Source organism: Fulmarus glacialis, unplaced genomic scaffold, assembly GCF_000690835.1.
Source record: "Fulmarus glacialis isolate BGI_N327 unplaced genomic scaffold, ASM69083v1 scaffold38130, whole genome shotgun sequence".
In the NCBI taxonomy this organism is placed as follows: domain Eukaryota; kingdom Metazoa; phylum Chordata; class Aves; order Procellariiformes; family Procellariidae; genus Fulmarus; species Fulmarus glacialis.
This window is the reverse complement of record NW_009187882.1, coordinates 14,458-32,278: the sequence shown is the minus strand read 5'-3', so window position 1 is coordinate 32,278 and position 17,821 is coordinate 14,458. Positions and strand designations below refer to the sequence as shown.

Sequence of the window (17,821 nt, the reverse complement as noted above, 5' to 3'; positions counted from 1 at the left end):
AAGATGCACACACAATCAAATTAAAACAATGAATTCATTCACTACTTCCCATCGGCAGGCAGGTGTTCAGCCATCTTCAGGAAAGCGGGGCTCCATCACGCGTAACGGTTACTTGAGAAGACAAAATGCCATCACTCCGAACGTCCCCCCCTTCCTTCTTCTTCACCCAGCTTTATATGCTAAGCATGATGCCATATGGTGTGGAATACCCCTTCGGTCAGTTGGGGTCAGCTGTCCCAGCTGTGTCCCCTCCCAACTTCTTATGCACCCCCAGCCTGCTCGCTGGTGGGGTGGGGTGAGAAGCAGAAAAGGCCTTGACTCTGTGTAAGCACTGCTCAGCAGAAACGAAAACATCCCTGTGTTATCAGCACTGTTTCCAGTACAAATCCAAAACATAGCCCCATACCAGCTACTATGAAGAAAATTAACTCTATCCCAGCCAAAACCAGCACAGAAGTCCTGAATCAGAGTATGGGTAATGTTGTATAACCTCAAAGTTTGAACATGCTTCACAGTATCACCTCTCAGGGCACTTTTATGTGCCCTGGAAGCAAAAGCTGCATCCCTGGTAAACCCAAGGGCATGAATTTGCTGCATCAGCTTTAAACAAGCTCCCAGGGGGTGAGGACAAGAAAGGGTCGCTTCAGGATCCCGACTAGGATGCTGTTAGTGTTGCAAGACTTTGCTCAAGGCAATCAGGTTTTATTCCTATTTTGTACAGTAAAAGTGAATGTTAATGTTTACAGCTTGTAACCGAATGACTTCACGCACCTCTAGAAGGCTCCCAAGTGATCAGCAGATGATGGCCTGTCTGTTAGGGCAGGCTGAGTGGGGCAGTACCTGCCCTAGTGTCATCTGGTATGTCACTTGGTGGGGGAGCAGCTATGCCCTCGGACCACCCTCAGTTGTGTTGTGGCTGCATCCCAGCCTGGGCGGAGTGCATGCTTTCTATCTAACAAGCTTGTTGTTCTCCGAAATACTTGTCCTTACAAGCATGAAGGAGGCTGCAAATGGGTGAAGCACTGAATTGCTGTGTATGTCATGCTGTCTGTGTGTGCCAGCCTTAGAAGTCCATTATCAAAGTTGCTGGAGGCTAGAGTTGTGGGTACATAGAGTATAAACCACTTAATTTTCTATGTCATTATTTTACTCTAGTGGCTGTTGGAACATCAATGATTAACAAGAGCTTGGAGAAAGGTGATTCACAGCCAATCCTGATGACACTGCAGTCCAAGTTTGGATTACGAGTCATTCCTGAGTGTGCTGAAACCTACTTCAGGAACCTCTCCAAAGCCAAGAATCTGAAAACTAGAGAAGGTAAAAACCTTCCTGAATAGGACAGTTCCACGTGTCCATATCGCTGAGGCAACGGGAAAAGTAGCACAGAAGGGTTACCTAAAATCACTGTAAACTGAGGAAGACAGTTGCCGGTTTTAAATCCTTTGAGAAATGTTATACTTGCCCAAGTGCTTTTTATGCGATGCTGAACTGTTGCACATATCATCCAGACCACAATACATGCTGAGAAACGAGTGTAGCTGTCTAGCTATTTCCAGAGTCTAGCTAAGACTTTCTAGAGTCTCAAACTAGCCTTGAGTGAATTTAGGGCAGCTTTTCTGTGACTGTCAATAGAGTAGTCCATCCTCTCAGAAAACCATATTACTCTCTGATTTTTTTTTTTTTCCTGTTAGCAGATGCAGAAAAGGGTTAGGCTGCACACTTCAGCCTTACGGGTTAATGTCAAAGATCAAGCCAGGGTCTGCCAGAATGTCCATGGCTCATTTATGGTGCCTGGCATTGCCAGAGCAGCAGGTATCAGCAAAAGCTGGGGCTAGAATTTGCCCACAGCAAGATGATGGGATGTTTTGTCATGTTAGAGCTGCAAGCTAGTTATAGCTAACGCAGCCAAGATTAGCTAACAATTAAAAAAAAAAAGTTACCATCAATGTAGTACACTTTCTTACAGTAGATGGGCATGTTTCATCCTGCAACATGAGTTTTGAGAGGGCATTTTGTACAACTGACCTTATCAGCTTTACCTTGGGGCCTTTTGTCCATGAGGAAATGAGTCTTTTCCTGCCTGTCACGATACAGCCTTATTTACCAAAGCGCTAAACAAGACAATGATGTGGATATAGGAAATGTCCCGTGTAAGCTAAGTGTCAATAAGGCCAGCATTTGGCCAGAAGACAAGAAGAAACATTTTTTTATAACCATGGTCTTAGTTCCACTTATGTGAGTGGTGATGGAAGACGTAGCGCACATTGTTTCAGGAGCAAGCACTAAGTTGGCAAGTTGGGGTTTGGAGAAGCTGGCAGTGGATTTGTACTAACCTCATAGTTGTTTCGCTCTAGAAGAATGATCCTGATCCACCTAACAGGATATTTTGAAAACATCCTTACTACAAACTGGCCCAAGATATATAGTGACTTTGCATGTAAAATGGCTTCGTAGCAAATGTAGAGATGGGAAATGGGTAGGGAGAGCTGTAATTTATCAGTATAATAGGGCACAAATGTGTAGTAATGGTATATATTGCTTTTAGATTCTAATGAAAGTCCATGGATTAAACTTGTAATGAAAAACATGTATGATTACTATTACAATGTGGAAACTGAGGACGGTACCTGTGTTGCCCCTGAAGGAGTTGTACCAAAAACTTCATGGTTAACTGGTGAAGAAATCCAGGTAAGTGGCTGAAATGTTTGCTTTTATTGCAAACGCAGCATAAACATTTGAGAGAGAGAGATAGCAAGACGTGGTAATATCAAGGGAAGAGGCTGAAGATCACTTTAGTTCAGTACCTGCTTCTGACAGTAGCAGCAACTTAAGCTGAAGCAGACAGTCACAGAACAGGCTCCTGTCTGATCTCTGACAAGGATGCAGGGACTTCCTAACTGGAAGTTACAGCATTTTTTTAATGGCCACCAGCCAACACTGACGAAGAAAAGTCTGTTTGCTTTCATACACTTTTATATTTTTTAGAGTTCACGTGGGCCTATGACAAGGAATTTCATGATGTATTTGAGGGCAGGTGGAAGCACCGATTTATGTTTAAATCTAATCATCTGGCAGCATTCTTGTATCTCCAAGATCAATAGGATGAGTGTGATACTTAAACTCCCTTACTGTAGTGGTTTTGCGTTAGCATGAAATATAACTTAGAACAAAGTAAATCACACAAGCTTCTGCACAACTTGGTTTTTTTTATTCTGATGCAGCCCATCTAGGTTACAGGTTTACTCAAGCTGCACAACAGTGTAGGTCCTTCTGAAATGTTGACTGCAGCAATACTTGAGTGTGCTTCTCTAGAGAGAGCTCACTGGTTCAGTTAGTATTTTTAGATGTCTGACTTCTACAAAAAACTTGTATTAGGGAAGCAGAACTCTCCTAAAGTATAAAAAAACCTCTCTCAAAATAGCATATCCAGCTGAATAACTGAGGCTTGAAAGGAGTTCAGTTACCCTTCACATAAAATTCAGCGGTAGCAAAGTAGCTCTTCCTTCGTACTGATTAAAATCTAGGGGTAAATCAGCAGGGCTTGGATAGGATGAACATAAGCTGATGAAGAGAATACAGATCAAATTCCAGGATGGTTTTGGCTTGAGGTTTTTTGCTTTTAAATGACCTTTTTCCATGATCTCTTAACAGAGCATTGTTGGGCAAGTTACAGCAGATTACAATCGAGAGCAGCTGTGGCTTGCTAATGAAAATCTGATTGTTCAGCTGCAAGCCCGAGCAAGGGGATTCTTAGTCAGAAAAAATTATCAGGAGAGAAAAGCATACCTTCAAAACCAGGAACCATCTGCCATCAAAATACAGGTATTGTTGTAGAACAAGAAGGTAACATGGCTTGGGCAACTTTCTGCATGTGACAGGTGATGTGGCTGATTACTACCACTGATAAAATTCTCAAATAAGTCTGTCTTCCTGTTTTCATTAGCAGTAGTTCAAACTTGTACATCTGCAAATATGTTCTTGTCCTCATTGGAGTAATTGTGTGGAGTAATAGCAGATATCCAGTTTTAAAAGAATGGATCATATCCACCTGCAGTCTAAGTTACTTCAGTGAGAGAAGCTCAGAAGTACACAGCCCTGGTTTTATTCTGAGGTGCTCAGGTTTTGCATGGTACACCTAACAATGCACAGTACAAGATCAGAAGATATTTGTTGAGTATTGAAGCAAAAATTCCTTGGCAAAGCATGACTTAAGAAATACCTTCCTTTCTAGACTATCTCCACTTGGAAGTAGTTTGCCTCTGCTCCATGAAGTCATAGCTGGGCAGGGAGTGGCCGCTCTGGTGTTCTCGGGCTCTGGCAGTGTTTCTTGGATGTCTTCAGCTTGCTGAACTCTGAAAAGAGTATAAAGGAAACTTTCTGCTGAGGGTGTGAACACTGACAAATGCATGCACACTGGTTTTAAATGGTGAAACAGCCACCTCCTGTTACAAGCAATTTATGCCAGTCCTGAAAAACAACCGATCAACCCCCACACAAAATTATAGAAAAATGTACAACTGATTTTGTTAATGTGTAGTGACTTAATTTAACAATTCATGATGATAAATACCTTTACAATAAGTGGCTGTCATTAGGATTGGCTTTTCATTTTCTGGCATGGTGTCTGAGGCCAGTAAAAGACTGTACTCTTCTTCGAGGAATTCAGGGTCTGTGAACAGGTTCAAAAATACGGAGAAATGTAGGTAAATAAAGTCGTTCTGATTGTTTTCTATGGGCATTAACATAGAAATGACTTGTGAAAAGACAACAAGTAGAGGACAAGGCTGGTGTCACTGGCTGGATAGGGATGAAAGGCAAAATATGGTAAAGGCAGTGAGAGTATCTGTGTTATCCCTGTCATTGGGTTCCTTGCCAAGAGCTTGCTTCTGAGCTCGCAAAGGGAGAGCCAAGTGAGGGAATTGGGAGGTTTTTTCCTGTGGTACAAGATGGTCCTGGGTGACTCTGGAAGAGAGACTTGGGAAGGAGGCCAGGCCAGAACAATGTGGGTCCAGCTGGGTAGGGAACAGCTTTTGGATATAATGGGCAAGAGCTGGTAGTCTTCCCTGAATGGATGAAGCCAGTAACGGGGATGCCAAAGGATGTGGGTGTACTGGTGATAAAAGTAAGGATGGCTTCAGGGGAGGGAAGGAAATGACATTGGACTACAAAGTGTTTGTGCTGAGATTGGCCAAAATTAACATGAAATGTAACAGGGCACCTTAGAAATATACAGGCAAGCTTACTTACACCTTAGTTATCTTTTTACCACAATGGCAGTTTTTCCTCTACAAGATAAACACTGTTAATTATTTTAGTGTATATAAGTAGATTTTAATAAATATTGGTTTCTTTTTAGTAATAATGGTCTCCTGTGTTTTATATAATAGGCTTTCTGGAAAGGATTCAAACAAAGAAAAAGTTATGTTGACAGATTAAAGGTGCTTCAAGGCAATGTTGCTGCTATTGTTAAGGTAAGATCCCACTGTGTTTTGGGGCCTGAGTATGCTTTATCTCTTGGCTTGGTCCTCCACCACCTGAGAATCAGAGACTGGGAACACAGACTGGAGGGACTTGTGCTCCAGAAATTGACATGGTGTTGAAAGTTGTTTAATTCACAGCTTAAGTAAATTGCTTCTTGAGAGCTCTGTGTTTGAGTTCTGTCAGGCTTTGCTGAACTTGGGTGGCTCATAATAGAGATTTCCTTACGCTTCCCTTTACATAATACTAAATTAGAAAATATTTGAGCTGGCTGTGTGTTATCACTTCATTAAAAGCTGTCAAATCTACCTGTCTGAAAAGTGTTCACTTTTCTGAGATGCTAATGGGATACTATGTCATGAATAGATCGTAGATCACAGATGGGATATTGATCTCCTGTCTCTGAAGGAGACTGGTTTACAACTGAGAGCTGAGACTTGAAGGTAGAAATTACTTCCAAAGATAATGCTACACATGGCATTCTTGAACTCATCTTGCTATTTCAGTCAAAGCCCATTAATCCGGGTCACTGGACTGTAGGAGCCCAGTGGTACAGTCATCTATGGCGCCGAGCATGTGAGAACAGCATGCCTGCAGAAGAGGACTGTCAGAAGCGAGTTTAAAACACACACACACAAAACGGTTTGTGCAGTGTCTGTTAAGTTTTTATTTAATTTTATTTAAATTTCAGATTCAGTCATGGGTCAAAATGTGGCTAGCAAAGAGAGCTTACAGGAAACGGCTGCAATACTTCAAGGATCACGTAAGTCGTCTTTCTCCATTCTGAATATGAAGCATTAAAATAGGGTAATATGACTGCACGGCAGTTTTGGGAATCTCAGGAAAGAGGGTGCAGGTTCTGTAGCGTATTTCTGAGCAGAAATGTGTCATGACTAGATTCTTTTGCCTAATCTTGGTCCCTTCCAGAATGACAAAATTGTGAAGATACAAGCATTTCTCAGAGCAAACAAAGCCAGGGAGGACTACAGAACACTAAGTAAGTGGTAACAGTTGAATGTTGTATGTTTTGGGAGAAGTATGTTACTGTTGTCAGTCTCTTTTTTTCAATTTTCACCCGGGATTTCTCAGTCTCCTACTCCCCTTCAAAAGCAGGTGCAAGTATTTGTAAACCAATTGTTTTAAAGCTGAAACCTTTGTGGATAGCTGTACTTGCACAGCATTACAAAAATATTGTTCTAACCGGCATAAACTTCTCTCTGCAGTTCCAAAATTTTCTGCACAGTGATCAGTTTCCTGAGGGTTTTAGGGATGTTCAGTATTATGTCAATTAACAAGCCTATTTACTTCAACTATAGTTGGTGCTGAAAATCCACCCTTGGCTGTCCTGCGCAAATTTGCCTACCTCTTGGACCAAAGTGACTTAGACTTTCAAGAAGAACTAGAAGTAACAAGGTTAAGGGAAGAAGTGGTTACAAAAATTCGATCCAATCAACAGCTGGAGAAGGACTTGAACTTAATGGATATAAAGATTGGACTGCTGGTGAAAAACAGAATCACTCTTCAGGTCAGCAGGCTCTGTTCAGGGTCCCTTGGTAGCATCTACTGAGCACCTCTGTGTGTTGAAGGAGCTCAGGATTACACAATCATAGCACGATTGAGGCTGGAAGGGACCTCTGGAGGTCACCTGGTCCAACCCCCCAGCTCAAGCAGGGCCACCCAGAGCAGGTTGCCCAGCACCATGTCTAGACAGCTTTTGAATATCTCCAAGGATGGAGACACCACAACCTCTCTGGGCACCCTGTGCCAGTGCTCAGTTACCCTCAATTAGTTAAAATACTCCTGGTAAATTAAGCGCTTTCTTTGTGTGTCTTAAGTAATCTCGTCAAAATACCTTGTGGTAGAGGTTGTTCTGTTGTCCTGAGCGGTATGTCAATTTGCTACTCTTTTGTTTTGCTACTTATGGACAATAGTAATTGCTTGCCAAATTCTAAGAATCGTTTCTGTAGTAGAATGGAGTAGACTTCTGATCATATTTGAGAGCTTGTTCATTGTTAACTAAATGATGAATGAGTCTGTACATGAGATCAGGTTTCCCAGACAGTCATTGTTGGCAAGCCATACTAGTGACAAGATAAAGATGTTCAAAAGACTGGTTAGTGAATAGAGTAGCAAAATATACAAAGTTGCTAATAAAGGCCCTTGGAGGAATATCACATTTAACATGGTTGGGAAAATGTTAATTTTTCTAATTTGCCTTTTTTGTGAATGTATAATCTGGACTTTTGATCATCTGTCTGCAGGATGTGGTACTGCACAGTAAGAAACTTAACAAAAAGAGCAAAAGTCAGCTGGAAGAGATGGTTATGGTTGACAAACAGGGTATCAAAGGTTTGAGTAAAGAGAGGAGAAAAAAACTGGAGGCTTATCAACATTTATTCTACCTTTTACAGGTAAATTTTAATGTAAAAATTAACATGGCAGCAAATTGCTAAAGAAAAATTAGAAATATATTGCTTGCTTTGTTTTAGTGATTGTGGTAGAGATTATGAAAAGATTTCCAAAGTACTATGCAGACTGCAGCAAATACTATGATCAACTTCTAATATTTCCTGTAATTGAGAAAATCCTTGCTGTCTTTAAACTGTGCAAGAAATATAGCTGTTTTTTTCTTGAGAATAACTTCAGTCCATACTGAAGCCAAAGAGAGATGTTTTCCTCCATGTATCTTTTAGTCCACGTAAATTACTGTCACTATTACTGTGCATTATATCTGGTGGAAAGGAAGTTGTCTGCTATGCAGCTGACAGCATATAATGTGTCTGTTCTTGTGCTCTTTTTATCTCATCTCACCAAAGGTTTTCTAGAAGAATTTTTGAAATTCCCAGGGCAGATGCCCTCTAATACTTAAGTGGACATGTAGTATGCAATGTTGTCTTGGTAGATAGCCATTTTCATTTGGTAAATTGTCATTGTCATCAGATACATAGACGTGATGCACAGAAGTACTGTTAGGAGACTACAGATAAAATCCTTACTGGTGGCTACTCACAGATATCTAATTGTGCAGTATTCACTGTTTCTTATGTGTTAGCATTTGGAAAAAAGTAAAGCCAGTGTGGAAAAGTGACATATATGGGAATCAACATAAATGCTTTTGGTGTTAACGGAAATGTAGAGAGTGCTGCCCACCAAGTGGGGGTAGTTTGTCCCGGACAGTAGTATTTAAGTAATTTGTTTGTTTTGTAGACTAATCCCACGTACCTGGCGAAGCTGATTTTCCAGATGCCACAAAACAAATCAACCAAGTTTATGGACACAGTCATCTTCACTCTATACAACTATGCCTCCAATCAACGAGAAGAGTATCTGCTTCTCAAACTCTTCAAAACTGCTCTAGAAGAGGAGATAAAGTATGTGCACTCACAAGAAGACTTGAGTTAATTTGTGTTGCAGACAGTTCAATGAATACTTCATACCTAAAAGAATTTGATGGTTGATCTTTAAACTGTTGTAAAATTGTGTACCTATTTTTGTTACTAGAGAAATTTGTTTTCAGGGTAAATTATTCATTAACTCAAGCTATTTCCAATTCAGAAAAAAATCTTTCTATCATGGACAATATTTTTGTATGAAAAAATCGCTTGAAAAAAATAGACACTAGGTTTTCTTGCTTTTGTGCTTGAGTATTTAAGGGTGGAGAAAGTCTTTTCTTTCTCTGTGTAAATGTATGTTCTCTAAGTGGAGAGTGGTGGCTTATCCTGAAAAAATAAAACCTTATTTTATACCCTTAACAGGTTATATGCTGAACAGCTATTTGGCCTGAATCAGGTATATATTAGCTGCCACTAACAATGCTATGTTCCAGGGAAATTATTATAACACACATAGAATTCAGGTAGTAGTTTCTATAATCTTGTTTTATGTGAAAGCCTAAGAAATAGATTGTATAAACATGTTTCAGCATAGAAATAGGATAATTTTAAAAGTGCGGGTTTTGAAAACATGGGTTACTGCATACATAAGTCAGATCTGAGAACTCTTCCGTTCTTGATACAGCTCTAAGGTAGACCAGATACAGGATATCGTTACTGGAAACCCCACTGTCATTAAGATGGTCGTCAGCTTCAATCGAGGTGCTCGTGGACAGAATACTCTGCGCCAGCTCCTGGCCCCAGTGGTGAAGGAGATCATGGAGGACAAGTCCCTCATAATCAACACTAGTCCTGTGGATGTGTACAAGTCATGGGTAAACCAGCTAGAAATGCAGACCGGTGAGGCCAGGTGAGTGAGGAAGCTGGACGTGTTGTACCATTTAAACACTTGAGGGATCCCTCAGTTCTGCTCTCACTTTCCTTCTCTGACAAATTGCACTTGTGCCCATGCATCCCTTCCTTACCTTCCTGCAGCACAATGAGGGTTTTTGGGGAGAGGTGCTTGAAAAACAGGTGCTTTAACCTGTTCTGAACAACAAGGGGTCACTTTCGTGGTCATGAACTTCAAAAGTCAATTACTTAATCTTTACAGGTGTAGTAGACTATGCCTGCTTTTTTCCCAGGTGTTATAACAGCATGTTAGTAGTGTCCCAGGCTTTTGAGGAGCTATGCTGGGACTGGGATGTGGAGATGCATGCCTTAAATTAGGATTCCCCTTTTGTAATTAAGGGAAGGTACATGATGGTGTGTGCACACCCACCTAAACAAACTGCCCGCCTCCAAAAAAAGGAAGCTAATGCATTTGAGACTTCCGTTACTTAGCCAATACTTCAACTGTGTTTGTCTGATGTTTTTTTCTGTTTTTTTTCCTGATGGCCCTTATGAAGCAAAAAAAAAAAAAAAAAAGAGTACTTTATTCTCAAATACATTTAGCCTGGTTTAATATCTCTTTGCTTTGCAGCAAGTTGCCATACGATGTAACCACAGAACAAGCATTAACACACACAGAAGTGGTCAATAAACTGGAATCATCGATTCAGAGTTTGCGAGCAGTAACTGACAAAGTTCTCACATCCATATTCTCTTCTCTCAATATGATGCCGTAAGTGCTGAGTTAGGACTCTCCAAGCTGCAGTTCATGTGCACAGTGAAGCTTCACTTGAAACTCAGCAATGGAGATCCTTTCAAATTACATGGCTTGTGACTATGTGCCTCTCAAACTACTTCCCCAGCAGGGGGAGGGGTTTCTCCACTTCTACTCTGTTTTAGCAGCCTCGTGAACGTCTCCCTGCACTTGAAACTTTTTCTATTTTCCATTATCATCTCGTTTTGTATTTTAAGTGGCTGGGGAGAAAGCCAATAACTTGGCTGACTAGAATGATGGTTTTGTGTTTCATTTAAGTCTTTGCAATATTTTTCTTTTTCATCTGTTCTACATGTAGTTATGGAATGAGATACATAGCCAAAGTTCTGAAGAGCTCGCTCCATGAGAAATTCCCAGATGCAACAGACGATGAACTATTAAAGGTAGACTTCTGAGGGCAAACTGCCTGCAGCCTGCTCTTTTAATGCCAAAGGGGATTTTTATTGCCACTAAGCGTTCTACGGAACTGAGAACACCAGCATTTACTGAAGGAATTCGGCAATTCTTGGGTTGCAAAGGGGTGGTGGAAGGGGAGAAGAAGAGAACTTTTTTGCCACAACCTAGCTATCTTAATTGGGTGCTCAGCAATTCTTATGGAAGACAGTTCAAGCGCAACCTATTTTGGATAGTAACTGTTCTTAGAAGGTTGGAGTTTATCTGAATTATCTTGGGTTTTGGTTTTGTACTATGGTCCTTACCCCCAGCAATCCTTTCATGGAGAACATTGTGGTCTTCATTTTGGTTTTTTCCCCCTCACATGAAGTTGCTAACATATTAAAAAATAATGTATTAAAAAAATTGCATTAATGTTGTAATTTAAATACAACGAGGCAAGGCTTTAAAAATGAATTGCAAGTAGATCATTACATTACACTTATTTAATATGCCTGTAAAAGTTGTAGGAATGACATTTGTACAGACTGAAAAGTAAAGTGTCAGTGATAAGCATGGTACCGGCACACTAACCTACCACAGCCATCGTGCCTCTTCAGGGGGCTTAGGGGAGTTGCTTGAGCCTTCCAGCCAGCTGAGACACTGACAACTCTCTCAAGTTAGAACTATTGGCGCTTCAGTAAAGATGCTTTCATTAGTGTTTAATGAAATGGTTCTAAAATTACAAAGTATTAACTTCAATAGGACTTCCCTATTATTCTTCAAAAAGATGCTGTTCAGTGTTTTTAAAAAAATAAAAAAAAAATATCTCCTGGTGCCTAGAGGACTTCAACTCCTCAGGTGAAAAATTAATTCTGCTTTTGGGTGTTTTAACAATGCATTGGAAATCCTTGCAAGCAGCATTTATGGGGTACTTCTGTCCATCACTCCAGCGATACATATTAAGGCATTGCTCAACTTAAAAAAAAAAAACACAACAAACAAACAAAAAAAACCCAAACACAAACACAAACAAAAAACAAACCAACATGTAGCAAATGGAACATGAGGCACCCAGCTGAAACCCTTTAAATGTGTAATTTGGAAGTTCTGCAGGTGACTACACATAAACTGAAGCAAATTGCAGAACGAAAAGTCCTGCCTGTTTCTGAGATCAGGAATGATTTGAAGCCGCCATCTGCACAATACAAGTTACTGTAACATCATTATAGAAATTGCAGTTTGGAAAATCTGTTTTCTAGTCTTTTAGAGTTGCATGCAGTCCTCATGAGAAACAATGGGTCTCTTGTCAATGAATGCATTAAATGCTGGCAGATATCTGTAGCACTTCAGAGAATGACCCTCTGGAGCTGAATCTTCCAAAATCTAGAATAAAGAGGAGTTGTATTTGTGTTTGTGTCCAATTCAATGCCTTGCATTAACTAACCTAAAGCCAGCACCAGATTGAAATGTGGTTGTAAAAGTCCAGAGGTGTTGTAAGAGGCACATCTTATAAAAGACCACAGGCTCTTCCAGTTAGCCACATACGTAACACGTATGTCTTAGGGGTTCTTCTAGCACTGGTTCCTATGGTCTAATTCAGAAGTAGAAATGATTGATCATGTTTTGTAAAATGTAATTACTGTATGCAAAGGGAAGATCTCTTAAATTTTTTTCTTTTAGATTGTTGGCAACCTCTTGTACTATCGCTACATGAACCCTGCCATTGTTGCTCCTGATGGTTTTGATATAATTGATATGACAGCCGGGGGCCAGATACACCCTGACCAGAGGAGGAACCTAGGTTGTGTGGCAAAAGTCCTTCAGCATGCTGCTTCTAACAAACTCTTTGAAGGAGAGAGCGAACACCTATCATCAATGAATACTTACCTCTCACAGACACACCAGAAGTTCAGGTATGCAAAGTCCTCACAAACACCTACACAGTAAGAGCTCTCCTCTAGCATGAGTAAGGCAGGCGGACTCCTCATTTATAGCAATTCCCTGCTCAGAGCTAAAAATGTTGAGTGATCTGCCATAGAGAAATTCTCACTGCTGAGGAAGTTGAAGCAGGAGTAACAGGTTGTATTATTTCTGCTTGAGCATTACTTTGAGAACTGATCATCTCTGCTGGCTTAGCTGCAGTAAGGCTTCCTTACTGCAAACACATTGTGAAAGCAGTGTGGGGTGATTCATTATCCAGCAGAAATAATGTGTTCTTTGGGTCGGGAGGACAGCTGAATGTTTTACTGAGGAAAAACTTATTGGTCAGGAAAAAGTTGCAATTTTTGCTTTTATTCTTTCATCTTTGCCGAGAGATTCCATGCAGATTTTATTCTTTCATCTTGCAGAAGTCATAGGAAATTGCACGTTTTGCTACGCTCTGGGACACAAGTTCTTTGGGATTATTGCCCATCTTTGTAGGTGATTGCTATTATTAGCTTGAAGTGTTGTTGAGTCTTGCGACAAACTCATTTTCAGAACTTTTATCTTTAGTGTCTGCCCTTATGAAAACAGATGCACTGTTCATATAATGGGTTTCCTTGAGGTACCAGCCATGAACACAAAGATACTTAAACTTAGTCATTCTGTTTGTTGAAGTATTTAAGGGCATGACATAAACATGAAGAAACAATAGGGTAGAAAGTGCTACAGCAAGAATAACAAATGCTAATGAAAGAAAGAGACAGTCTACTCTAGTTGGCCCTCTGACCACTACAAAAGGAAGACTCCCTCTCCTAATTAAGCTAACTTTATACAAAACTGAGTCTCTTGGTGACTGTGCTCTGTACTTTAACTGAACACTCCTTAGACACCAACGGTGGCTGCTCTCAGCTGCCTGTTCCCCTTGCACTCACCTAGCAACTGCAATTGCAATATTAGCTATGTTAAAAGCTACCAGCCCTGCCTAGATCTTTTACTGTGCATTTATGAACTTGTGCAGGAATTTGTCCAAACCCTTCTTCAACCTTTGAGATCACCTGCCTCCACAACCTCTTCCTGTAGCAATATTCAGAAGTTTGCTACCTGTCATTTAAAACAGTGCTTCCTTTCATTTATTTGAAATTAATATTTTCCTGCTAGTTTCTTTGCAAACCCCCTTGTCCCATTATTGTGGGATTTGATGAATAAATTCTGCACCCACCTCATGCAACACCACTGTGATTTTGTACAACTTGATCGTATCCCTCAGCTTTTCCTCTCCAAACTGAGCAATCCCAGCCCTTTTCTTCCCCCCCTCCAATACCAACTTTAAAGATCCTCTGAGCCCGAAACGTGCATCCTCCTGAACAGCGCAGGGCTGACACAGTGAAAGCAGGACAGCTCCTGCACCATCCCTGTAGGCCTCATCTAAAACCCTGTTCCTCCCAGCTGCTCCAGTTCAGGTCCTCTCACTTTGGAAAATAAAGTGATCCTCTGACAGGAGGACCGTGGTGTTTCTTGGTGCTCTGTGCACATCCCTGAAACTGTCAGTAGCTTGGAGAGACACCCGTTATTGTCTTGGGAAGCAGCTCTCGGCTCTCCGTGTACGTGCTAGTCATGTCGAAGTAACACTTCAACCACATTTTGCATTTTTTCCTCTCAAGATTCTTGCATTTATAAACAATACTACATTTTCCGTCGTTTCCAGCAACTCAATTTCTGAGTAACAGCGATTTAAACATTTGTAGGCCAAGTGGTAATTTTGTGTAGCTATTTCAAATAATTTCTTCTCAGCACACAATACTACAAAGTGCCATCATAAAATCAGAGGGTCTTTCTGTGGAAATGCTTTCCTGACTTCTAGAGCATTAAATACAGACTTCTCTAAGTGCGTTTAAAATTTACCAGGTTATCACTCCTTGTTGAATAAGGAGAAAAAAATTTACCTTTAAAACAGTCTTCCACCAGCTGCCCAGGGAAGATGGAACACTTTGTCATTTGTATTGACATGTAAATGCGTTGCCTCCAAAAGTTTCCTTCAAACACCAAGTGTAGGTTGCAGATTATAAGAAAAATATAAGGTATGTCAAAGACTTGAATGTGTTTTTTTTTTTTTATACAGGCTCACTAAAGTGAGTTTATAGGGGACAATTATTGAAGTCTTTCTCATTTTCTCTTAGGAATTTTTTTCAAGCAGCATGTGATGTTTCTGAACCAGAGGAGAAATTCAATATCGATGAATACTCTGACATGGTGACCCTTAGCAAACCTGTCATATATATCTCCATCGAAGAAATTATCAATACCCATTCAGTAAGTCAATGAAAATATATTAGTCAACAGACTAAAGTGTATAGTTACGAAATACTTGCAACAAACAGTCTCTGGGGAAGGCTTAGTGTTCATTCTTCCTTTTGAAATTATTTCTTCAGTTCATCTCTAAAATGGTCTGGAATTGAGTATTAGACTGCATTTTTCATAGAAGACTGCTTGCATGTAAAAGCATTATCTTGAATAACAATTCCCATTTTCTGATGGGAGGGAGGAACATTTTTTTCCAATCTAGTGTGACATTTCGAACTTGTTTACACTTACAACTACTTTCCTGTCTTGGCTAAGAAAGTGACACCAATTGGAAGAAGCTCCTTTGACTCTGGGAATAGAGGAAAACTCAGTGTATTTCATGACTCTGGCATTCTGTCATATGTTTTGTTGGAAGCAGATGCAAATGTCTGATTTAGAAGGACTGAAGCTGTGGCATCCTGCCAGTACTTCATCGTGGGTAAAGAACAGATTAACTGCAGTCTGTAGTATGACTCATTAGGATGTAAGTTCAATGTCTACCACATGGTCCTCCTAAAGCTGGGATATTACCATCTGTTTCCTGGCTTGCAAACTGTCCCCCGCACCCTCTCCCCCGCTAAAAAAAAGCCCCCAAAAAAACCAACAGCCCCCCAAAAAGCCCACAAACCCCACGAAGAACATCCCGTAATTTTTGTCAGATTCACTATGGAAAAAGTAGAATATCCAACTCCCAGTACACCACATTATAAGTTAGCTTTATTCAAGTGAAAACTAATAGCCTAATCTTCTAAAAACATATTTGCTGGATTGTCTTTTCGCCTATTCTTTCTTTTAATTTTTTAAGGCATAGACCTATGCCTGCATGTTTATGAGCAGTGATTACATCTAAACACTAGTCTTGGTCAAATATTCCTTTTAGTGGATGTGGCGCCATGTCTAATATGTTACGTGATCCTAAACTGACAAAGTATTACTACGCAGTTTTACACTAGCTGATAAAATACTCTACAAAATATGAAGTAATTTAATGAAAGTAGATTGCCAAAGGAGGTCAAAGAGATAGTCTTTTTTGATAACATGACTATGCGCACTTGCCTGCCTAGAGGAAGCAAGAAATTATCTGAAGACCATACATTGTCTGCGTGCAGTATATTTACCAGTTGATCCTCGTCCCATGCCACTTCTCCTGCCAAACCTCCTCTGAGAGCCTGAGCCTTCATCTGAGTTGTCTTCTCCCACTGCACCTTCCTTGCAAGTGTAAATTAAATTTTCCGTTCTGGTCATACAGCTCCAAAAAAAATTAGTTTAAATAACAGGAGATGCATAAACATTTTGTCTGTTGCCATGTATAGCTCAGCTTCAGAAAAAGTTCTCAAATCTGCCCTCTGTCATCATCTCCCATGGCACTTGCCTAAGCTTAATTTTCATTGCTCTGTAGGATGTAGCTGGAATGAGGGACCTGTTGCATTCATCAGCTTTGTTTTTTGGTGCTTCCCCATGTAACTCTTGCCTTCACCCCAAAGAATTTGTCCTGTGAATGTTTTTTTCATTCTGTGCTTGTATAGCATCAAGCATTGTGCAGTTTTAATCAGTGCATATAGTGTTTCTCAGCAATTCTCATGGTATCATAGTCAATATTACGTACAGTGTGGGGTAGCTGCTGCATTTAAGAGAGAAACTTGTTTTAAACAAGTTAATGGTTATGGCTTATAATGCTCACTTCTGTCTTGTAAGTACGTCTGAAATGCCTTTCTTTTCTGGACATAGGCTTTTTAGTTGTCAGTAAGTTTCTAGTAACCAGTAACTTTTGACTGACTGTAACTTGCAGTGTTTAAAATACTTAGAAATCCTGGAATTTTTGTCTACTGTGCATGCTTTGCTGTAGCTAAATTTCAGTGAAGCTTGGTGACACTATGTCTTTCCATCAGTCCTCCAGGTAAGGAATATTGCTTCTATGGGGAATGGACTATTGAATCTAGCAGTAACTAATGCTGCTGGCTTTATCTAACTCAGCATGAGGTTACTTTTCTCATGGATGGCGAGAGCCTGTTTTCAAGGAAATCTTACTGCCCTGTTCATGTGCTTTATTAGCTTGGCTTACCAGTATTTTTGTGGCTTAAAGTTTTGAGAATGTGCCCACGTGCAACGGAAGTTATTGTGAATATGTTCACAAATCTCCTGCAACTTCTAAATCTATTAGAAATTATGCAGCAGGTGCTGCATAATTGGTTTCTGACTTACCTTTCAGAAATTACTATATTTTGTATCACTGACGCTATTGTAAGCTACTGGAATGGATATACAGAAAATAAGTACCTTTCTGTGGACTAGAAAGTATCTTTCTGTGGACCCTGTCTTCATTCCTTTGTGTGCTTAGTTCAGGATGCAGCACTGAAATGCTCTGCTTGGGATTATCGCCCTTTACTCTGTGATACTTTGTTAGTCCTAAATGCAAATCTCAAACTTCTGCTCAGCTGAGATGTTCAGCACTCCGGAGACGACTGCCGGAGGAGCACGGCAAGCTGTCTTACAGCAAGAGCAGTTCTAAACTCATAGTCCAGATCTGAGCATGCTCCATAATCCTGATCACACTAGGTCTGTGTTTTTCAGCATTTAGTCTCCAGATTTATTTACGAGTGTAAAGAATTGGATGATGACTTCATTTATGTTTGTTTATAGCTACTGTTAGAACACCAGGATGCTATTG

The 17,821-nt window shown here is 40.3% G+C and overlaps 1 protein-coding gene across 1 annotated transcript in view; it reads left to right on the top strand.

Annotated features, from left to right (window-relative positions):
- LOC104075973 (ras GTPase-activating-like protein IQGAP2) overlaps positions 1-17,821 on the top strand; it is a 63,757-nt gene that overhangs the window by 35,556 nt on the left and 10,380 nt on the right. Inside the window, 15 exon segments of the mRNA XM_009576660.1 lie at positions 1,156-1,317; positions 2,546-2,688; positions 3,652-3,822; positions 5,388-5,471; positions 6,170-6,241; positions 6,406-6,475; positions 6,795-7,003; positions 7,740-7,889; positions 8,686-8,849; positions 9,496-9,720; positions 10,333-10,473; positions 10,814-10,898; positions 12,571-12,803; positions 14,991-15,123; positions 17,794-17,821. The exon segment at positions 17,794-17,821 is cut by the window's right edge and continues 8 nt beyond it. Coding sequence (XP_009574955.1) covers positions 1,156-1,317; positions 2,546-2,688; positions 3,652-3,822; positions 5,388-5,471; positions 6,170-6,241; positions 6,406-6,475; positions 6,795-7,003; positions 7,740-7,889; positions 8,686-8,849; positions 9,496-9,720; positions 10,333-10,473; positions 10,814-10,898; positions 12,571-12,803; positions 14,991-15,123; positions 17,794-17,821 — 2,070 coding nt within the window.